This window comes from Plodia interpunctella, chromosome 1, assembly GCF_027563975.2.
Source record: "Plodia interpunctella isolate USDA-ARS_2022_Savannah chromosome 1, ilPloInte3.2, whole genome shotgun sequence".
NCBI lineage: Eukaryota > Metazoa > Arthropoda > Insecta > Lepidoptera > Pyralidae > Plodia > Plodia interpunctella.
The window spans coordinates 9,802,384-9,826,965 of record NC_071294.1 but is presented as its reverse complement, the minus strand read 5'-3'; the positions used below and the strand labels follow the sequence as shown (position 1 = coordinate 9,826,965).

General features: G+C 36.5%; 1 protein-coding gene across 8 annotated transcripts; it reads right to left on the bottom strand.

Annotated features, from left to right (window-relative positions):
* Positions 1 to 547: 547 nt before the first annotated feature.
* Positions 548 to 20,100, bottom strand: LOC128670332 (transcription factor Sp4-like). Of its 8 annotated transcripts, none has more exons than XM_053745929.2 (19): positions 19,081 to 19,153; positions 18,594 to 18,669; positions 17,682 to 17,796; positions 16,998 to 17,218; positions 16,275 to 16,394; positions 15,730 to 15,801; positions 14,928 to 15,032; positions 13,300 to 13,437; positions 13,078 to 13,180; positions 11,586 to 11,813; positions 9,683 to 9,831; positions 9,173 to 9,259; positions 8,560 to 8,619; positions 7,386 to 7,481; positions 6,448 to 6,571; positions 5,044 to 5,230; positions 4,116 to 4,262; positions 3,669 to 3,828; positions 548 to 3,429 (listed from the first exon to the last, which is right to left on the bottom strand). In XM_053745929.2, exons 2-19 carry the CDS (start codon positions 18,594 to 18,596, stop codon positions 3,283 to 3,285), a joined length of 2,262 nt encoding a protein of 753 aa, XP_053601904.1. In that variant the 5' UTR covers positions 18,597 to 18,669; positions 19,081 to 19,153; the 3' UTR covers positions 548 to 3,282. The 8 variants fall into 8 exon arrangements, with proteins under 8 accessions (XP_053601904.1, XP_064292064.1, XP_053601886.1 ...); XM_064435994.1 differs by lacking the exon at positions 19,081 to 19,153 and adding an exon at positions 18,966 to 18,983 and having other exon boundaries at positions 18,594 to 18,662; XM_053745911.1 differs by lacking the exons at positions 18,594 to 18,669; positions 19,081 to 19,153 and adding an exon at positions 19,943 to 20,100.
* Positions 20,101 to 24,582: the final 4,482 nt, after the last annotated feature.

Below are 24,582 nucleotides of genomic sequence, written 5' to 3'. Positions count from 1 at the left end.
ATTAGAAGTAAGCGTTTGTTTGTATGTTGAGGCGGGTAATCTTCGAACATAAATACCGTACCTATTTTAAAAAATCTTTCAATAATAGAAAGGTACATTATCCTAGATTGTTATAGCTATATTTTATCTCAAAATTCACACGAGGCCAAGCCCCGGGCAACATCTAGTGAAAAATATTTCCCATTGCACCTACCGTAGGCAGCATGATGGGAAGACCCCAGGAACGGCTAGTCATACCCTGATGTTTTTGCCTGTCGATGTCCCACTGCTGGGTAAAGGCCTCCCCTTTCTTTTTCCACAAATCCCTGTCGAGGGGAGCCTGTTATTCATAAAAAGTTTTTGCATAGGTTAATTCAATGTACCTACTTTAAGCTAAAATATGTTCTGTCTTGTTCTGGCAACGCCTAATCCTGTAAAGTGCGATGGGATGCGATGAAAGACTTTAGCTTAGTATGTTATAACTAATTTATAAATATAAAGAATAATATATATCTAAACATCTACTGCAGTAATGTACATATAACTGCTGTAAGCAATGAAACATGAATTGTATAAAAAATATTTTATTAACCAGTTCAACAATAAAATTATGTACAAGCTTACAATTTATACACTATACATATATTTACACGTGATATAAAAACATTTCACACTTGGACCCCAACTAGTTTTTCGATGTAGCAGACGTTTGTACGAATTCATCAATATTTTTTAAAATGTAGCATTTTTGTATTAAAAATATGAAAATTCTGTTTCTAAAGAAAGCTCATAAAGTTTTAAAAATATCTGTTAGTGTTGGTATGGAATCAAAACTTCAGTATTGATTCCTTACAAAAGATATAGATGAAGCTCTAAATTTTAGAACCAAAACCAATTTTTAGATTATCTTTATAAATATCATTCATTGTGTTGCACACCCACTAAAAACGTAGACAGAGAAAGCTTAGCTATAGATTTCGTCATATCTTCCATTTCGCTCATACAAGACAAACGAGAAGAACGGGACAGAGCGCTTATGAATTTTTTCTCTCACCATGTGCCTGGTTTAAAAGGTCTATTCTGCCGCTTTTTATGACTCATTTAGCTACACTTCACTGTCTAGGTCATCGTCATTAGTTTTGTCTTTGACTAAAAAAGAATTCGTGTCACACACGACTCGCAGATCAAATATGTGTGACACGGGCATACATTGTTTTTGTGTAGGTAGTTATATGTTTTGTTACAAGAGCTCAATCATTAAAATCGAAATAGAAAAGAAAAGAATCAAACTGAAAAAATAGATGAAAACTTTAAGATAACTACAACGACAATTAGTAATAACGAATCTAACCCACTTTTTATATATTAAGGATCTTTTGACAGTAAATATACACATTTTCATTATTTAACGCTATAGCTAATTTTCGATAACTAGTTGTAGTTTGTTTTTTAATTATTACTATATTTACTATTCTTTAAATTGACGAGCAAACTGACAGAGGTCTTTTTTTAAAAATTCACTTCTTCACAACTTAATTCACATAGAACTACAGTGATAATTGAAGCCTTATATACAATTTACATATAAGTACAATATATTTACCTACAACTTACGACATTAATAGTAAAATTTTAGTCCACAATTAAAATGTACCAAACAAAATGAAGAAAGTTTAATACTGTTTTGTTAATCGCAATATTTTGATATGATTTTTCTACTCTTAATAAGCGATATTCATAATCACTAAAGGCAAATACGATACAAACATTCCATACAGTATTTAATTTAACTTCATTTTGTAGTAAAATGTCGAATTTCGATCACAGATAAAGACAATTTTTACAACAACCATAATTTCCTATGACACAATTTTGTATAAAAATTACAATTACTTTAATCTACCGATAACATACTAAATATTCCATACCTCCTACGAGGTCAATTCACACTGGCCAGATTCAATATAGAATTCTATTCTGAATACCTAAGGTTGTCTCTCGGTAATTTTTTTTAAACTGAAACTGTAATGGAAAAAGATACCTAAATATAAGTATATAAGGTACACTAATGCATAATGATTTCGACATTCCGATTTAAATTTAGTGTTATCAACTTATCTTCGTAAATAACATATATAAAATGACTGATTCAGAAAAAAATAGCCTTTAAAATCTAAAAGATGATTCATAATACGTCGGCTCCCCAGCTAATCTAAATTAAAGAGCTAATTTTAAAATTGATTGTGTCCTAATTGGCTGATACTATGACCACACTGGACCAATGAAGGTAAACGATCATATTAATGTGTCATTTTATCAATACAGTGCTAAATAGAGATAAAAATACATTTGTAGACGTTCATTTGGTCAGTTCATTCAGTGTGGACAAAAATCATTTCAAAAACTAACTTCGAAATTCGATGGAAATCAATGTGTGTGCCACTAAATATTAATTAACTCCTATATAATAAAGGCGGCTTAAAACACTTATATATCAAGTGGTAGAATATAAACATAAAAAAATAAGAACAAGCAAAAACTAAATATACACTTACCCATAATTACTTATTTGAAATAGGTTGTAAACATATACAATACAGCCAGCATTGAAAATAACTATTATTTCACATCAACTGGCATTTTTCCTTATATAAACTAACACTGATGTTTAGTGTCCGTTTCACGTTTTATAATAGAGATATTTCTACAATTTGACTTACTTGACTTAACACATGCTCCATTTTGAACACCAATTCATATTTTTTATATTCCAATTTCCAATAATTTTTATTTGCACACTTGTCACGTGTAAAAATGATATCAACTTATGAGCAACACTCGAAATAATACAGAGAAGCGGTATCATACCTACAACCAATAAGAAATTAAAATAATGAATATCGACGGGAAGTTTTCAATTATCTACAGTCCTGGACTGAAGAACACAAAATCAGAAGACTTAACAAATCTCGATTTATATTGTGAAAACTTTACTTGTGCGTTTTAGTTCTCAACAATCACTTTGCGACAATATCAATTCGTGTACAGCGCCATCTAGTTTGTGAGAACTTTTCTTGCGCGATTCAGTCCACAACAGTCCTTAAACATAGGGGTGATAAAATTCGCCACTCCATGTACATTACAAAGTAGATTTTAAATTGTTGATCTTGTGCGCACGTGCACAGACTTTTTTATAGCCATAGTGACAGGAGCTCGTTCTGGTGGCGCCAACTAGTGAGCGGTATTCCTTTGCGTACAGCGCCATCTAGTTTACTCCAGCGACTGTTCGTCGCTGGGATCGTCCTAGCTATCGACAGTTTCGGACTCCATCTTAGCGTTGGGCCGCATGAGAACCATCTTGTCTTCTTCGCCGGCGTGAATGGTCTCGATGGTTAAGGTCATTTTCTCGTCGCAACTGTCGTCGCCCGAATCGGAGTATATTTGGTGATTCTGTAACATAAACACCAGCGTTATATATATTTTTAATTGTTAGAAAGTGAAGATTCAAAAACGGCTTGAAACTGTAAACTAGCGCAAACGAGCAGTAGTAACATTATAAAAAGATACCCATATAAGAAATAGAAACACCAGACTACTCTCAATGTTTCCATTCGACTCTGGGTTTCAGGGCGTCACAGCAGAAAATGATATTAGGAACACAATCATATGAGAGAGAGAGAGACACTCACAGTAATGTCTCTGCTGGCCAGCCTGTTCTTGGCGTGTATCCGCACGTGTTTGGCGAGGTGGTCGGACCTCATGAATCGTTTGCTGCACTCGGGACATTCGAATCTTTTCTCGCCGGTGTGTGTTCGTCTGTGACGCTGCAGCTCGTCGGATCGCGTGAATCTGGTATAAAGAATAATAAATAAGTTAACATACAACACAAATAACACAGCAAATAGCTGTGAAAGAAGTGCTGAATAAAGAAGTGGGAACAAGAAAGATGAACCACTGAAATTTTCTGTATTTTGATATAAAGATTTTCTTATAAACAATATTTTAAGAACTTTCAGTATTTTTTAACACCAAAGACAAGTTTGAGCTGTAAAAAAAACCCAGGCTTTGTGGCCGTACAGAGTGTAACAAAAAATAAGCAAAGATTGTATGTATCTATGTAAAATTGTATTTCTCACCGCTTTCCACAGAACAGCCAGTTACATAGAAAAGGTCTTTCTCCAGAGTGCCAGCGGAGATGAGCCCGGAGATGAGATGTCTTGCCGTAGACTTTGTTACAGCCCGGGATGTGGCACAGATGTTGCTTCTTGCGGTCCACTAACCGACTAGAATTTAAAAAAAATTAACTTTAGAACCAAGATTAGAATAGTATTTAAAAGATGATTTTATTTCAGAATAAGAAATAACCCAAAATACTGTGGTAATAGGCATCAAGTCAAATCATATCTGCTTTCTCAAATTTATTATCTTTTCCTAATGACATAAACAAAAATTATATTGGGCTTGTTACAACAGTGAGAACAGGGTGATGTCACATTTGACCCTAAAGATCAATAAACATTCCCAATACACTTTAATAAGAACTAAAAAAATACTAATTCAATCTATATATAACATAGATCAATTACAATGTTTAATCATAATCATAGTGATTCTTTATATTCCTTACACTGGCAACTACCCTATGTAACTTAAATTTTGTAGGAATTGCTAAAAAACTGTTTCTGTCAAGGCATGCTTTTTGGAAGACTCTACCAGTAGAGGTTTTAAAATATAAAATATCATTGAAAACACAAGTGCAGTGATTAACATATGTGAGCTTATGCTGCTTGTGAATTAATGTTAATAATATTTCTTGTTTCCAGTCACATGTCACATGCCTGTCCATGCCATGTCCTGCGCATGTTGCTTGTAACTCAGTAACTATTACACAATCAGTAAATATATAAAATTCCTACCTGGCTTTTCTTAACCTGTTCACAGTCAACCAATTCATGAATAATTTTTTTTGAGATTGCATGTAATACCCTAGACCTCTTCTTTGTTTGCCATCTGGCAAAATTAATGTCTAACACACTTAAATTATTAATAGAAAAAACCACTCACTTCTCTCCCTGGTCGCAGTTGGGGCAGGTGCAGGCGACCCTCTTCATGAGCCGCTTGCCCGGACTGGAAGCCCTCTTGGCCTCACACTCGGTGCCGGATGTGTTCTCCCCAGGACTGTTTGTGTTGCTGGCCATCTGGACCACATGCCACTTGCCCGGTTCGTGAGGGTCCTGCTGGATTTGCTGGCCTGAAATAAATATGTACAATGTAAAAACGATAACACTTTCACTTTCTATGGAAACTTGATACCAAAGGTTAGTCAAGGCTCTGAAATTTTGACATAATTTACAGAATTTATTTAGAGCATTCGGAGCACTACGAGGATTTAATTTTTTTACGTTATATACAATTTTTTGACAAGTAGGTATAAATTAAATAATACATTGAAAACATTTGAGGTTATGTTGACCATTTTCGTTTTCAGTACGTTTTTGGTATAAAAATATTACAAGAGATTGGTAATATGTACCTGTCCAGAAAGATTTATAAGCAAAGATTTTCTTGGAAATAATAAAAATACGAAAAAACAAACAAAAATTCACTCCACACAAGCTTCGCACTCACTGGTACGGACAAGTCAAAACAAATTGTCACTGTCAAACGCTACGAATGACAATGACATATCTCAGCGCTGCTGAAGGGTGTCACATTGACAGTTGATATAGTCATGGAAAAAATAAAAAAACGATGTGGTAAAACGATCGAACAGTCTAGTGGTGGGTCGTTGACGTTTTTCGACCCAACGAAACTCAACTGTTTTTTTTTCAACGAGCAACTAGTTACTAAACGAGTTGGCGTTGCCAACCGTTTTTTCATCTGATTCGTACCATTTCGTTTTTGGCTCAACGCATTGCACGTAGGCAAAACAGTTGAGAACAATAATAAGTTAGAAAAAAATACAGTTTTTTTCTTTCACACTCCAGTTCGCTCGCGCAGCGCGCGGCTACGTTGGAAGCAAACCAGTTGGGCATTCCAACTACTTCTGCAGTTATGATTAAACCAGTTGGATCGTTGAGCATAGACCACGCCCACGACTAGAACAGTCTTGTATATCAAATAAGAAAATCAAAATTCGTTTTTGTTATAACTTTTTGTTGATTATTTTTCTAATTAAACATTCTCGACTCGACGTACTTTTATAATTGTTTTGCAAAAAAGCTTAACCTTTATATTCGGCGGTAACATAAATGAGCTTTATTTTATAATATGTAACGATTTAATCCTTACATATTATAAAAAAGTACACTTTTCGTGTAAGTATCTGTTCATGATAAACTCAAAAATTACAACACTGATTTTCAAAAGATAGTGTGAATCCTGAGGAAGGTTTAGGTGATGATATAATATATTATGATTTTGCCCGAGTGAAGCCGGGACAGGCGGCTAGTAAATAAATAAACGAACCGATGACGGGCTGCGCCTGCGCCTGCGGCTGGTGCGCGAGCTGCGCGAGCTGCACGCCCGGCAGCCCCAGCGCCGGCACCAGCTGCACTGCGCCGCCCACGCCGCCCACGCCCAGCGTTGGCACCTGCAACACTCATCTTGATATTTTCCTGCCATTTCGACTACTGGCTTAGTTTGTATGCGAGCTTTATTTACCACAAAGAAAATCCAGCAACATATGTCAGTTTGCCAAACTTTGGCGAACTGTTCGGCGATAGTCACGGCGGTAGTAAGGCCGGCATGCTATACTGTCAGTTCCATGCAAACCTCATTCCCCATCAGTCCATTTATGTACCAAACCAACACCAAGTACAATATATAATTATTAATACACCACATTTGGTGTCACCCGCAACATGCAGTCCCTAAATGTATATTTTCACGCCCATTTTGAAAAATCCATGTTTAGTCTCTATGGAAAACCATTGCAGGAAATGGTAACCAATCACAGCAGAGAATACGTGGGAAGAAAATACCTTTCGAAGCTTGGTGTGGGAAATACAGGAGACAGTAGAATACTTTCTGCAGTAGAAAGCCCTTTTTTATTACGGGTCCTAACATGTAACAATATTCACAGTACAATAGTTGTTTTTAATTTTCTTTAAATTAATCATATATCAAGGCTGGATACGAGTTACTTTCAATCGGTCATTGTGGAAGTCTTTGGGAGGCCTATGTCCAGCACTGGACTTCTTGCGTCCAGTGTCTTGATATTTAATGATGACGACAATGAAATAAAATATAAGTTCAAACCTATACATTCAAAGTGAAACATTTAATAACCACTAAAGTTTAATTTGACGTAGCTGTGAAATCACAAGAGTACAAGATAAGACTGTTTACATATTAGGACTTGTAAGAAAAAACGAACTTTACATTGATGAGACGAGTTCGTGTACCTGCACCATATTGGCAGAGCGCGACATGACGGTGACGGGCGACGCTGACGTCATCATCTGAGGCTGGACTTCGGCAGCCATTGGCGCTGATACCGCCTTCCGATCCGAGCAGCGTTAAGATTATATATTGTCATCGTGAATATAATTGTATTTGAATTTTAAAATTGCCGAATTTAAACCAAAAATACAGATGTTTTGACAAAATTGGAGAAACCAGTTTTTGGTGTAGTGTAGCATATTCAATGATATTAGATAATATTATAACTAACATATAATATAACATTACATAACTGATATAATATAACATTTTTAAAAGTAAATAATCATTTCTACAAACAAATAAAAAATAAAAATATCAAATACAAAACTAAATCACAAAAAAGTAGACACAGAAATTAGTTATATAGCGATTATGATGTCCTGATATAGCTTGTCCAATATCTCGTTAGTATGAACAAATGCTGCGTGCAAATGAAGAAATATATAAAATAACCTCTACGAAACGTGTTTTGAACAATATGCAAAAAAAGACCCACAATGCAAAAACCATATGTATATATAATTTACATAAAACGAAATACGTGGACTTAAATAATTGGATTGTTAATGGAATAATTGAAGTTGGATTAAAAAATCCTTTAACCAAGTGACTTTATATGAAATAAACCATTTTTGACTATGGCCTTTATAGGGCTGCGATTGGTGGATCAGCCAGAGTGGGGATAGAATGAGCATTAAGCGTTTGGTATAAACACACCTTTATATGTTACACTTCATAGTTGAGCGCCTTATAAGTTTACGTATTGCATGTATTAGTAGTGTATTTAGTCATACAAAGCTATGTGGGTAGTAGAAATAGTGGAAAGCAGACGAAGACATGGACGGAGTGTTTCGGCAGGATATAGCTAAGCGGAATGTAAAAGAACGGTTAATATCAGACAGGGAGAAGTGGAGGAACTTTCATGGACATATGTACCGTCCCCACAGGGGTAGGCGGATGAAGATAATACAAAGCTATGCTGTGGGTGATGACTTTGTATTTAGAAGCGGTGGTGATACAGCGCCCCTCACCAATCCCCAAATGACTATATTGAGGGGTGAATGTATGAAAATCATGTCGGTTGAATGAAGACGCGGGCAGAAGCTAGTTAATAATAAATTCAGTGGCACGTACCTGTAACGTGATGGTGCCAGGCGTGTTGGTTCCGCTGGCCGTCGTCTGCGCGCCATTTTGCTGCACCAAACCAACCCGGCAATGTATATACAGCGGCACAAGCGATATTGGTTACACATATTTACCAATAGTTACTATTATATGTATGTTGCTCAAAAATAAATTTTATTTCAATCTTTTGATAATAATCTAACTAATACAATGTATTTGTAATCGTTAATATGTATAGCCATTAGGTAATTAATTGTAACCGAATTCAATTTTTCACATTGAGTTTGTATAAATAGATGTCAATATTACAAATGTAAGGAGTTAAAAGTTAAAATAATAAATCTATCATGCTTTGTTATTTTAAGAACTAAAAATGAAAGGATTCATAACATAGAAATTTATTAAACTTTACATATCGTACATATAAAAAATCCATATCCATATATAGTAAATATAGAAGTGTTTGTATGTTCTTCTTTCCAGCCAAATCAGAGCAATGGATTAAGATGAATTATGGTGTGGAGATAATCGAAGAGTGACATGGGTTACTTTTTGCAGCGGGCAACAACTAATATATTTCTTTAACAACAAAATTGATAAAATAATTTTGTTCAAAGCATACCTGAACGTTAGCCAATGAAGCTATCTGTATCTGCTGTATTTGGCCCGATGGAGTTAACACATTAGCCACTTGCGGCTGCGCTTGCATCTGAAATTAAATAATATATTTTACTACCTGCGACCTAAGGCTTCGCTCCCGTGGGAATTTCGGGATAAAACATATCCATGTGTTATTCCAGGTTATATCTACCTGTGTATCAAATTTCATAATAATCCCCCTAGTAAATTTTGGGTGAAAGAGGAACAAACATACATACAAACGTTTGCATTTATAATATTAGTAGGATTATATATTTATTGGACATATTAAACTATTTCGTTATTTCCTTTAGATTTACCATCATCACTACATAGTATAAGACACATAGGTCGGAGCTCAGAGTTCGCTTAAGAAGACGTAAAAGTAAGAACTTTTTCGCCTCCGTATCAGTATACAAACTCACGAGGCGCGAATTCCGACTCGAACCGGAGACCTTTACATAGATATGCATGTGTTAACTCCGAATCTCACCTGCTGCAGCTGCGGTATGATCTGCAGATGCTGCGAGTGCATGGGCAGATGCACAGTCTGGTACACAGTGTGTCCGCCCGCCACGCTCACCGGCACCTGCACCGGCACCACGCCGCCGCGCACCGCCACGCCTTGACCTGGACAACTTGCTGCTCACTTCACGGGCCACTTGTACACACGACCACACTAATTGTGTACTTGAGTGCTTGTGTAATTGTGTAGTTGCCGTCGAGTCAAATCGAATATTTTCTAATTATAACCAATTTACACTTAAGTATATCTTTTCTTTATATGGCAAAAACAACAATTTGCTACTTGTACTCTGTTTAAAATAAAATTCTATAATCGATTAAATAACACTTTAATTGATAATTTTTATTAATTACGAGATTTACCAGTTTTTAGGTGTCATTAAAGTATATTAGAAATACCTACTTTTGAACTTGAAAATACGTGACGTCACAATACATTACTATCATACCAACTCCATATTAATTTTTGATATTAGAAAATAGTGCATTTGACTACTTGGAAAGTAGCCAATAGGCTAGTTGCCAAATTTTTGTTTTGATGACTTTTCGAAGGCTCTTATATCATTAGAAACACCAGTGAAAAACAAACTGTGATAATGACAATACTTTCAAAGATATGACAAAAATAAAATCACACATTTTTGGACTCCAAACGTCCAAATGCTCCATACTAAATGACACGAACAAGTGACGTCACAACGTACTAAAATGTTCGCGAAGTAAGATATGTTCGACAGCTATATTTATATGACGTTTATGGTGATGATTTCTTAATAAAAGTTGTTACAAAATGTTTGTTTTTTATGATGGTTAAATTCAATTTTATAATTTCATACTTCTTGAAAATGACCTTTCCAATCAACTTTAAATCTTCGTATTTAGATCCAGCTGCATTGTTACAGTGTATGAATTATCATAATGATCCTAAATATACCTATTTTATTAGGTACTACATTTAAGAAACATTCGGCCATTTAAAGGTCCTCACATATAAAAACAAAGTAAAAATAATATTGATGTAAGTACACGTTTCTATACTGGTATGTTCATAAAATGGCTTCAAAATTAGCTTTGAATAGCACTCGATGTAGCTTATCGATAGCTTTATAACCAGTGCTTAGCATAGCTCTTACTTGATGATGTTTACACTCTTGAGAGTCCTAATTATTGTTTTGTTAAACTTAATTACAACTGTAAAAAATGCATTTTACAGCACTGTTTTCCATATAATTGTAGGCAAATAAATCTAAACTGTGTTGAGTGCCGTGAAAATAAGCCATTATTTCTTAGGATATACACTTAGCAGCCAAACCAAAGGGTAAGAATGAGTGCAACATGAAGTATGGTGATGAAATGAAGAAATTAATACACCAAGCAAAGAAGTCGTACCTGCAACGTAAACGTCAAGCTGGGAAATAAAGGGGAGGTGGCGAAGAGAAAGTTTGAAACAGGAATAACTAGTATTGGAGACTAAAAATACTTATAAAGGAATGCAATCATTCCAAAACTTTAAAATATTTGGACATATGCACCATTCAAATCTGAAAACATAGCATTCACTGAAAAGTGAGCTTTCAGGCGTCTTCTGTTTAGACTCATTTCACATTGACACTTATGAGAGCAATAAGCGAGTACTCACACATTCATCGTCTATGTATAGTAAGTTTTTAACGGACGCTCTAAAGCTTACACTACAGTAAATATCATTTTTCAGGGTGAGAGCTCTCTCTTATCTGGGCGTTTACCGCCATGGAGCATCGAAACAGTCCTGATGATCGAAATCGAAAACATCACATTTCTTGACAAACAGTAAAATCGAAAATCTAATTTCCTGTTTCAAACCCCTCACTATCCACCAAGCATGAACCAACCTTGTTCGTTGGGGCTGGCCGGCTTGTCCTTGCCCTTGGCGTCCCCCCCCGCGCCCCCAGCGCCCCCAGCGCCCCCCGCGGCCCCCGCGCCCCCCGCGGCCGCGCCACACGGCAGCTGCAGCCCCGGCACCAGGCTGCTGCTAGGGATGGAGATCATCTGGTTGCCGGTGAGCGCACTGAGCGGTATAGTTAGGTTAGTGCCGGGGATGGACACGGTAGCCTGTTGCTCTGCGAGGGGGGTGGGGGCGGAAAACACTGATTAGTTCAATAGTAGAAGCGACAGACATGCGTGGGGCACCACATAGCCACATTTGTTAATAACTTGGGTAAAGAGTTCTGTTTTGGGATTAATGTTAATGATCGAATAGATATTAGTAAAGCGTGATTATAAAAAAAATAGTGTAGATTGTAAAGAAGAGTTCAATAAATTCGTCACTGGCAGCACTAGTGTAGAGTAAGGTCCGTCGAAGTAACAAATATTAACGTTTGTATTTACGCAGATACTATTGATTACGATTTTTTAAATGTCATCCGTAAATACAGGAGCTCAGACACTAGTGACGCCAACTAGTGAGCAAAAAATGATCACATTAAGTAAATATGATTAAGTAATGATCGCTAAAAAGAAAAGCTAAATCATACATTTTAATTACGTATTATTAAAAAATGTCATTATGTGGTGAACTGCATTATGACAAAAGAATATTCTAATGTATTCAGTGAAAGTGTGATTAATAATCGACATGCACTCTGTTATCAATTGAAGTATCTATGATTTTATTTATGATGTTGGGAAGCGAAGCCGAATGAAATATGTGAATTAAAATGATATAACCAAAAAAGAAATCCCAAAGCTTACGAGTGATGAAAGTAGTGTAAATTCTAAACTTGTCTATCAATTAGACAATTAGATAAGTCAGTAATAGGCAAACGGACACAATTTTGATTTGATGCACATATCAAGAAAATTTGAATCATCAGTGAAAGAATGACCTTTAATAATCAAAATATTTCTAAAGTTTTCGGGCGATTTTGGACTTGCCAAAACGCATCTTATCCGCTGATATTAAACGAGGCGGAAATTATGACAGTGTTACTACAAAATGATAAAAGTTATATACTTGCTAAGTACATCATTGAAAGGGAAAAAATATTGACAACTAGAATATGTCATATGTACGGATTACAATTCGGTGTCATATTAGAATATATTTTCAATCCGGTGCTGACTTGATACGGTGATATCTCTCAAGATACAATGCTGACTTATCGAATTCGGTATTGGCTCACTCCGGTACATCGGATTCAGCTAGATTTCCAGATCTAATGGAGCGGAAAATGGATAGTGAGACTGTATGCAGGCTGACTACAAAATAATGTAAGGTACAGTTTTGTAGTAAGGCTGACCAGTGATATTTTTACATCGTTTTGTGGTACCCACAGCTTTAAATATTTTGTTATGAAAATTGAAAAAAATAAAAAAAAAACTCACCCGTGGGTAGATGCATGACGTTTTGCAGGAATCCAGCGGGCAACACGGGCGTCCGCACCAATTGGCCGTTCACGAGGCTGACTTGGCTCATGCCAGAGAAATTCTGGAATAACAACGAAATCGTATGAAGCTTCGACGTATGTCAATCGACGCATGTCAGTGTTGGACCCTAGATATAGAAAACAACGGAGCACGTCGGAGCCGCAAGGTACAGACGCTCACCTGCGCGTGCTGCGCGGGGATGAACACGGCGTCCTGCCCGTCCACCGTCACGGCCTGCACGGGCGTCACGCCCCCCACACCCGTCACGCCCCCCACCAGGCAGCCGCCGTACACTCCCCCCACGCCACCTGCCCCGCCCTGCGGAAACAACACAAAATCTCATATTTTCAATTTTTTAAATAACACTCGACGGATTCCAACGAACATATCTTCAACACAATCCAAGAAATGTCATCTGTCGGACAAAGGAATCGGACCATGTGGCCAGAGGGGCTTGTGATGATAACGAACCAATCACATTGCAGTGTGGTTGTCGTTGCGTCACAATGGCGCACTGTGATTAGCTGCGTCTCACTGCGAATCAACTCGATGGTGACATGTAAAAAGCAAAATCGCACTATGCACACTAAGCGTTTTCCCGATTGCCTCCACACACTTTCATAATAACATTATAGTTTCGAGATATGTCTATCTTGGCTATAAAACAAATACACAGATAAAATCACTTGAATCATATCCATTAAGTTGGCAACTATAAACAAAAAATATGAAGAAGTATTATGTATACTCGTATATTCCCACAATTATTCCTTTATTATTATTATCTTTTTGGGATTCACGGCACTAAGTCCGGTCCTTTGAGAGGCTTTCGTGGGGATATGGATCCAACACGTAGAGGCCCTTTGGAGAATTTTGATGTTGTGTAGGTCTCCCGCCAAGACCCGCTCCCGGATATATCAATGAAATGATATGCCCATGAGCAGGTCTCGGCGGAAGTGTGAACTATTGCAGAATAATGGATAGAAATACTGGTCTATATAATGAAATTTGGATGGACTGAGAATGGGCTATTGCAAAGAGTTCGGTCACCTGCCATAATCATGATAACTGACTATTCAGTGGCAGGTGGTGACTCGCCGCTCACTGGATGGGCCCCTCAAATCAGTCGCCGCGATTGGCGACAAAGGGGCAACATTGGCGTGGGCGGCTAAGGGTGTAGAGAGGTGAGTCTGCGGGGCGCGAAATCATGGTGATCCAGTCAGACGCCCCCGGCGTTATGACATTTTACACTTCCACCCTTCGAGCATATAGCTCTCGCGACTCCACTCTGGCCGGCCGATGAAGGCAAGCCAGAGGTAGGGGTCCTGTTACCTCTCGGTTTCCACTCCGACCTTGGGGAAGGAAGGCGGAGGTGAGGAACAGGGGCCTCCCCTGGGAGCACTCAGGTCCGTGGGGTCGCTACTCCCCAACTGCTCGCCACAAGCTGCCCTGCGGGCTTATTATTATTATTATTAATTTTTCACCCACACAGCATTCTCTCTATGACCCAATGGTTTAACGTTAGAAAATGCTTTTTACTAAGTTTACCTTTTTCATACTTTTCAAATTGTATTTTGTACAATCATTGTTAAATCCTAACTATTATTACAAATGCGAAAGTAAGTTTGTTTGTTTATTTGTTACCTCTTCACGCTCTATCTACTCAACCAATCATCTTGAAATTTTGCATACATGTAGTTTGAAGTATGGAGCACAATCATCCCATAAAAATAACTGCTCCCGTGGGAAAAACACGCGGGCGAAACCGCGGGAAAAAGCTAGTTAAATAAATAAACAAACGGCCGTACCTGTAACAGTTGCGGTATCTGCAGCAGTTGCTGCTGAGGCTGGTACCCCCCCTCCGGCACCACCCCGCCCCCAAGCAGCGACTGCAACTGTTGCATGGAGATAACCTACAAACATTCAATTACTTCAAAGGATGTGACGTCAGCCATGGGTTTACGCCCAGTTTCGGTCGGTCGGTCGGTCGCAAACCCACCAACTTTTTGGGAAGAAACTGAACAAATACTGTGCGTAAACCCATGCCAAACCTAATGATGTCGACTGAATAATGCGACTGGTTCGAGACAACTTAACATACAATATGTGACCTTCCACGATAACCACGGCAGGATATGGAGTAATATTAATACTAGAGCCGGACCACACGCCGATGGTACCACAATTTCATCCTCAATTAAAATTTTTAGGCACGCAACTTGACTGGTTATAAAATAAAATTCACATAGATATATAAATGATCAAACAATATGGCAATTTAGTGTCACTTTAATTGTTCAGTTTTGTTAATTACTTCATTTACTAGTTTTTGGTCTCATAAGACTCCTAAATCTGTGACGTCATAACATATAGCTGTCATACATGCTCCTTATAAAATGTTGTCTTTGAAATTATAAAAAAAAGTTGTGATTAGACTAATTGGAAAGTAGCCAATTAATTGTTGAAAATTAAAAAAGTGAAATTATTTTACGAAATAAATTACCTTGGCTTTTCTCTTTACATGTCAGTTTATGCCAAAATGCATAGGTATAGTAATAAAAGTAAATCAGAACCAGACTTATAAACAGTTATTCATAGTATAGTAATTACTTGCGGTTGCACTTGTATGCCATTTGGGACGGCGCTGGCTGCGTTCACTATCGCTGCCGACAACTCGTTGCCCTGAAACACCAATCGTGGGGAATATTACACAAAGTACAGCGCAAATACCAGCATCAACGTCTTTTTCCAGCTATTCAAGTCCCACTGCTGGCCAAAATTTCTGATTACTTCCACACATTCTTGTTACATCGTTTTTTCTTTCTTTACAATTTGCACTTGACAAGAAATAGCAATAATATCAAATTACATAAGTAATGCTCCTTTTTGCACAGAATCCATAGTAAATTGTAGTAATATTATTCTTAAAACTGTGTGTATTGCTTTGCTACGACCTATGCACATAATATTATATATTATATATACTACTAGCTGATGCCCGCGACTTCGTTCGCGGATTTTTTTTCTACCGTTTTATTATTAGTATTGATTATTATAAAGAGATAAGTGTTTATGACTTTGTGAGTTTGTATGTTTGAGGTGGGTAACCTCCGAAACTACCGAACCGATTTCACCATTAGAAAGGTCATACTTACAGAGAGACCTTGAGCCCTCAACTGTTGTACCACCGCTGAACTGATGACCCTCAGCTGCGGCTGTTGTTGCTGCAAATACTGCTGCTGAATGGCTGCCAGCGTTGCTGCATCGCCTTGCACCTATGAAGTGAAACAAGTTTGTTAGTAAAATCCTTATTGCACAAACAAAAGCTGTAAAAAAAGACACGCGTACAGAGTCAGACTTAAACCAGAAAGGCAACATACAAGCATTGGAAAATATATTTTTATTTATTTAAACTTTGATGCACAACTTAAAGTTAGTAATAGGTGGATGTAATGCCATAAGGCGAAATATGTCCATGTTTCATTGAACTCTTTGAAATTTGTGAAGAATTCCAAACAAAAGTATGCATGTATCGTACATATGTCGTACAATCATTATCTCTCTCTCTCTCTCATCAAAGCATTTGCCAAGTTTCTCCCTGGCTGTTGTGGTTTCAGAGCCCAAAGTCCGCTTTCTTACTTTATTCTTATATATTCCCGTCCCAGCTTTGCTCGAATACAACCCGAAATAAATTATACTCATTTTTAAGATCATCATCATTATTAAACATACATAGAGACAATGTGAAGTGACTTTGTTTTGTTACTATGTAGTGTAACATAGTGTATTGTAGTGAAGGGTAGTGTAGTGTAACATTGCATTGCGTAGTGTAGTGTAATGTAATGTAGTATAATAACAGTATAGTAACAAAATCCAACCTGTTGCTGTATAAGTTGAGCCTGTTGTACTTGTTGCGCCTGTTGTTGCGCCTGCTGTTGCGCTTGTTGTTGCGCTTGTTGTTGCGCTTGTTGTTGCGCTTGTTGTTGCGCTTGTTGCTGCGCTTGTTGTTGCGCTTGTTGTTGCGCTTGTTGTTGCGCCTGCTGGGCTTGCTGCTGAGCCTGTTGCTGAGCTTGCTGTGCCGCTTGCTGCTGTTGCGGACCTGGAAATTGTATATTTTTTAACTTTATTTTAAAGACTTCAAGTATAAGCAAGTGATAAAAAAGAAAGATGTAGAGAGAGTAGCAGATACTGCTAATTCATGTTAACTATGAAAAAGGGGGCTAAGTTGTAAATATACTTATGTTTGTTCTAATGAAGATCACATGAAAATCATGCAGTCTTTCAGAAAATTTGCTGTGATTTGCAGTCACTCTTTCTCATTTAAGAGCTTCCCCAGTTTCCTCCTCAGCCATTGATTGTGACTCTAATAGCCACAATCACTTTGATCAACACAAAAGACAAGACAGTTCTGAAGTGTAGCTAGGAATCTTGAGACTATGTTGTTTATTATATGTTATTATGATCAGGCTTGAAGAGGCATGAATTTCACTTTTATTTCAACAGAGGGCTATGACCTCATGAAGAAATTTGGAATACTAATACAGAACTGAAGAAATACATACTGAAGTGTTGTTCTTGTGGTTCTTCCTTGGGTTGATCGGGCCCCATGTTGGCAGCGCCAAGTCGGCTGCACGTGGCCGCCAAGAGCGCTAGGGGTGACTGGCTGCCACTGCCCTCCTGAAATAGATTTACTATTTGAATCGTCCTTCATTCCCTACTAAAGTGGCTTCAGATAAATACCAATGTAGGCAGTTGGTGGAAGGCACACCGAGAGCTTTATCGGTTGAGTATTTACCACATACGTCTATCCTCAACAAATAAGATATTTTATAAAAACATCATCACAGATGATACCCATCTGGTAATTAGGCTATTGTCCAAGGGTGATCAGTCCTCATTCCCATTCTGGGACCATTTCAGCCAATAAGGCTTGGTAACGAAGGCTATTATTATTAATATACTATTATTATTCCTTTCTTACAACAATATTCCTCATGCCTACAAATAGGTCATAGTCATAAAGAGGAATTTTCTTGCCATGTCAACTTAATGAAACACACTTCCTTGGCAATATTAGGAATTTGGCAATGCTTTCTCCATTTCACTATCCTTTAGTATGAGCACATAGTGGTCCACCAGTCAAGTTTTATTTAATTTTTACGTCCTTGTAGAGAACAATTGATTTTTATATCACATCACGAAAATAATAACACTGCTCAAATTTTTCAGTTGCAGTCTATATATTTGTGCTAAATATTTCGTTATTTACAATATATAAATGACTATTTGTAATTTATTTAACATTATCAATCCATATTCATACTGATATCATAAGTATGTAAAAGCAGGTCTGTCTATCATACTTTCATGGCTGTGCCAGTGGACAAACATAGGCTAATGTGGGCTGTGGGCAAAGCTTGTTTACTATAAATAAAAAATTCTAACATACATTATGAGCTTAAATGGGCACTTACCATAATATATATGGCTATAGATTGCTAACTTTTGTCTTATTTTGTACAAGATTTTGTCCCCATCTGCACCTGTGGGCTGCATTAATTTCTACAACTATATACATAGGGACTTTAAGAAATTTATATTATAAGAAAAAAGTTAGGCACTTTTATATTTATGATTTTAAACTTTAAATGTAAATACCTATAAACAAACTTGGTTTACATTGCATACAAATAAATAAAAAAAAATACACATTTATAGATTGAGATTCTACATTCTTAGAAACAATACAATGTGAAATGTGTTAGTAATAAATATTAAGGGAGATTTTTAAAGAATATAATAATAATACTTTATTTTTATCATAAACTGAAAATTATTTGCAATACCGCCAATGATGCAAATAAAAAAAATAAGAAAACAGGTATGTAGTGTTTCAGGATCATTTTACAGTAATCATTGTCTTGAATTCTAATAATAAAAACGTTATATATACGTATTCACATTTATGATAATTAATTATGTAAAAATATTTATAGATATTTATTATTTTATTTTTTCCGGTTGGTAGGTACTAGCTATAGGTATAATGGTTTTTGACATTGACAATTTTTAAAATTTTTGAATGATTAATTGATGACCCATAGACTAATCATTCATTTCGAATCACTGTTAACCCTGTAATGCGATATGTATCTACTTATAAAATTACAAATATAAAAGTTTTACAATTCCGACATCTAATAGTTGGGTGTAAGTAAAATTTGAAAGTTTGAAACAGTTTGCTCATGGTATAATACAACATAGTTGTAGGGAGTCGACACGCCTTTTCCTAACAAGTGCCGGGAGTCGTCGCACACAAGGTCGCCGCCGCCCTTTGATCCACCCACCTCAAATCGCGTGACTGTGATTTTGATGCAGTTACTAACTAGGCTATCTCAAACATATCAAACACGCTAATTGCATGTACGCTGTTTTGCGTTTTGGTTTTAAATTTGTTAACCACTTTGATAACTATTGAAAATCTTAGAATTGGAATAGAACTGATAATTGTTAGCACAAAATATTTCAGAAGTAAGCAATGTGACAATAAAATGGCGACCAGTAAACACCAGTATCGAATCATCTGTTATAGACATAGTTCAGAATCATTTCTATCATTGTGTAGAGCTGGAGTAGATGATGGTGCTATTTCGGCAAGGGAGTTGCTTGCAACACGGTCACAACCTCCCGCGCGTGGCCTAGCGGGCCCCACACGGCCGGGCTATACTCGCCCCGCCCTCCCCCTGCGCCGACCGACACGAGACCGCTGCCCGCTAGCGTCCAATCTGTTACACAATAACACTACATCCTAGTCACTTTTTACCTTAATAGTCTTTTCTTCGTCAATGTATTCCACCTCCACTTTTGTAAATTCAGACGACATTATCTACTTTATACTTAGAAGCTAGTATTTTCCTTTGTTCACTCTCAGAACGCACCATTCTCACGACCGGCCGCCAAACTGCGGCGAGCATACTGCTGACGAACCAAACCGAAGTTACTCGGCAAAATTCGGAGAACCGCCTCCTATCGCGGTCGGTTTTGCAATGGTTTTATTAGATTTTATCAAAAGTAATGACTTTTAAGCAAGGTTTTGAGTTAATATTTAAGTAACCTGTATTCATATTTATCTAATACTTGTATTGAACAAAGTCGATATTAAAATGAAAACGTTAAAATTAACTTTTTTTACTTTTATGCGGCTATCTCCATCTCTTTCTACATGAGACAGGTCTTGATTATTGGTAGGCAGCAGCTGCGCCTCTCTCCTCCTCCCCGGCGCGGGTGCGGCGCTGCCGCCCGATAATAATAATTGAAAGTAGGAAGGACGTAATAATGGGTGTATAACCTCGAGCCCGCGGCCTCCTTGGGCGGGCAAAAAATGCACACATGTCGCATCGTTTAACGCGCCAGCCGCATCATCTAGACATGGACATTGGACGTGGTCTGTAAACAAATGATTACGATCCTGTTTCCTTGCTCGAACAGTTCGTTATTATTCTGATTGCCCTTAAATTATGTTGACTTTGTATTTTGAAGACTTATTCATTATTATTATTATTATTCCAAGTATTCATACAAAGAACTGTTATTACATTACGTATATGTATACTTATACTTACAGGATACCATTCTCAGAGCTAATTAAAATATTAAAAGTACCAAATTAGCACATTTAAATTTTGTTATTGGTTTAGCTAATGAGAATAATCAGAATATTAAAAAGTAGTTTTATTTTCATTATTACAAAAAAATACCATTTCAAATTAAATAATCTAGTCGACATTAAAATAAAAATATTAGCATAATCGAATATTACTAAGTATACACTGGTTTAAAACGAGAGTGAAAGTCAGGCACGTTTTGTCAAACGTCAGCCGCGTCGTCGCCCAGAGTCCATTATGCACGAATGAACAGCCGCCCCGAGAGAGCGTGTGTCCCCGGCGTAATTATCTTCACCTCTCACCACACGATTTTAGTTTCTAATGCTATGATAGTATGACTGAAAGTCGTAGAATAATTCATCCAATAATGTCTCATTTACACAGTTAAACTGCCATACATTTGATATTACGAATATATACTTTATAAGTTTTATCCAAAGTTCAAAATTAGTTAACGCATTATTTAAGTTAAGCTTTTACGGCACATACTTCATATCCATGGGTGTACCTTTTCGGTAGCACGATATCACGCACGGTATGTGGTGCTCGAGTGACGCAGTGTTGATTGCGTGGCCTCTTCAATTAGACAATGAATACTATTATTGTACTGACTAACTGACTACTTACTGATGAATTCATCAACGTTTACTATAAATTGTTTTCAAAGTAATTGTTGATCTGATCTTTATTTAAAATATTTTTAATAAATCATGAAGAGTCTGTTACTTTCTTACTAATACAAGTTTCCGTGCGACATAATAGTTCTTAATAATTGTTACTGAGTTTCATTGTAATTTTTCTGGTGGTAAAATAACATAAAAACTGTGGCTTTCAGGTTACGTGAATAACTTAAGATGAACAAATCTTATTATGAAATGTTAAATAGGTATACTGTAGTACTTATACTAGGGTAGATACCTGTATAAAATTGAATCATATTTAGGTGAAGTCAACCTGCTGCATATTTATATTTATCATGAAACTGTGAAAGACATTGGTCATTCATAATGGATCTATTTTAGAAACAGCTGGGAAAATATTCTGCCTTGTTTTATAGTCCAACATATTTCTTGGAGTATCGATGGCAAATCTATAAACGCTACACCACTGCTTATAAATACTACTAAGTCCGTTTTACTAGGAGTATCTAGTAAGTCAGACTTAGCCAGTGATAAGGATATGTTATGTAATTTGTGACTAGGATGTAAAACGTATGTTATACCATATTATGTATTATATAAAACGAAATATGTATCATACAATACAAAAAGTAGTATCTATGAGAAATTTAAAATATGCCTAATAGATCTCAAATAGAGTTCCTGAGACATCAGGTCCTGGCGGAAGCGGAAGTAAGTGTGGGCGGACCGGACCGCCCGAACCAACCGCCCCCGCAATCAGACACGCCCTGACTTACAAATCATTCTACATCTCCTGCTAATTAATTAACTTATAAGTCATCGTAATAATAAAATACCTTACCCTACACGAGTTTCAAATAGTACCTCGCGCATCAATCTAAATTAGTTTATCAATGTAAGAAGTAGTAGCAGTTGAAGTAACTATATATTCTTCTGTCAGATGTAAAAAGTCCTACGATTTTATTGGTAAAAAACTTTATTACTCTTGCGCCGATGATGCTGAGATAAAGAGAAAATACTAATACTTGTAGTATTTGCCGCCTCCGGTTTCAAAGGAATTTTCAATGAGTGTTATTGACATACAAGTTTTTCATAAACAAAATAGAGTAGAGTCAGTTTTGTTCTACTGCCTTTGTGTTGACGTCAACACAAAGGTAGTAGAACAAAACTGACTCTACTCTATTTTGTTTATAAAAAAACTTGTATGTCAATAAATACTTAGAGTTCGGCAAAAAATGTTTTTTTTTGCCAGTTCTATCTTATTTATCTTATGAGAAAATGAATGTGAGTGTGTTTTGTAAGTCACTATTGCGATATTGTTATTGTTGGGTTTCAATTTGTAATCATTAATCGTGATTACAATACAATACAAGGTTATCCAACCTTTATGCTGTTATTATAAATATAAAATTTTGTAATTTATAAAAAGAAAATGCTATATTAAGAATGTCTATTCATAGTTCTTAAATATTTACTTCAAAAATGTTGCAACACGGAAGGAGCGTCCACCCACCGCCCGCCCGTGACAACTGCTCGCGGGGGCGTAACCACCGCCCTACGCCGCGCCCGTACTGTTACATTGCAACTTTTTCCCTCCAAAATGTTTCAAGAAAATTTGCCTATAAGTACTGTACTGATTTTCAATTATTTTATATTGTTAATTTAATAAGATTAGGACAGATTCAGAATGGGTAATTTTTTACTACTCATTCATCGAAGCCACCATGGCAGGGTTAACATTATTTATATTGTCTATGGACGTGGAACTTTTTTTACCGGAAGTAGTTGTTTTGTCATTCATTCATTGTATGAAATTCGTTTGAATTAAAAAAAAAAACTAATATATTTCAATAAATTTTCGAATTCGAATTGAACTCAAATCTTATACAGGTTATTTTTATTATATTTATATGATATTATATTTTTTTCACTATTTCTACTTCTGCCAACGCATATGTTATTTTGTGTAATTTTTTTATTCTGCTACCTTATATATTATTGTTCCTTTGAAAATAATGGTGTATTAGAAATGGCGCGAAAAAGTAACTAAGACACAGATATAAGAACATAGGTACATCAATGAATTTTTCTTATACCTGTTAAGACATAAGGAACTATTATACTTTTGGTTATATATCTACTTAATTGAAAAAAACAAACCTGAATAAATCTGCCTAGCTATATGCGTCGAAATGGCAATAAAATACTTTAAATACAAACGTTCCGAATATAACATACCTACTAGCTGCGCCCTGCGAGGTAATTTCGGAATAAAAAGTACCTATGTGTTATTCCAGGTTATTTTCTACCCGTGTACCAAATTTCGTAACAATCGGTCCAGTAGATACTTAATGCGTGAAGAGGTAACAAACAAAAATACTTACTTTCGTATTTATAATACTACATAGTTGGGATGTAGAAGCATCTACCTTCATTTCCGCCAAAATCGTGAAAGTCCACGTCTCCATGATTTTGTTGTGATTGTGTGTGAAAGGTGGGGTAAACCCCAAGGTTGCCAAGAACTCGATAGCGAGTTGGCGACTTTGCGTTCGCGCCAAAAAATAAGTACGATGTTAATGTTTTTTTATGAATGTACTTAGAAAGATCAGGTCACTTCTTACAGGAAACTAACGAAGACTACTCTTACAAAGAGGATTTATGATGAAGCCGAAATTTGGAAAATTATATAGCAGGTATACTTACCCTTCATGAGTATGGTAATTTTTTTCCCCGCGTTTTATTTCCTAACTTACCTAACCCATAATCATTTAAAACCATATCCAATAGAATAGAAAAGTTTGCATTTCATTGATATTGTCATGCATTTTATTAAGTTTTTTGCTATGAAAATAGTTATTTTAAATTTTGGCGAGATAATGGACCCCTGGTCTGGGGAAATATTATGTAATCCGTGACGGTGTTGCAGCATCCATATGCTGCGGTGACCACATCCCATCAGGTGAGCCGCATGCCTGTTTGCTTGCTCAGTAGTTAGCAAGTATAAAATAAAAGACGATAGAAGTACCTTCCATATATACCTAAACGGAAGTTCTCCGCTACCTACGTCTGTCTGTTCGTAATAAACAAAAAACTACTGCACGGATTTTCAAGTTTTTACCAAAAGATAGAGTGATTCCTGAGGAAGGTTTGGGTCTATA

What these genes read in the sequence shown, in the direction of transcription:
- LOC128670332 (XM_053745911.1), bottom strand. Translation starts at nt 20,002, where the DNA reads ATGTCGTCTGAATTTACAAAAGTGGAGGTGGAATACATTGACGAAGAA. An exon ending in CTGGCACCATCACGTTACAG is followed by an intron (nt 7,482 to 8,559) that starts GTACGTGCCACT and finishes TCGGATCGGAAG; the next exon opens with GCGGTATCAGCGCCAATGGC. An exon ending in AACTGCGACCAGGGAGAGAA is followed by an intron (nt 4,263 to 5,043) that starts GTGAGTGGTTTT and finishes TTTAAATTCTAG; the next exon opens with TCGGTTAGTGGACCGCAAGA.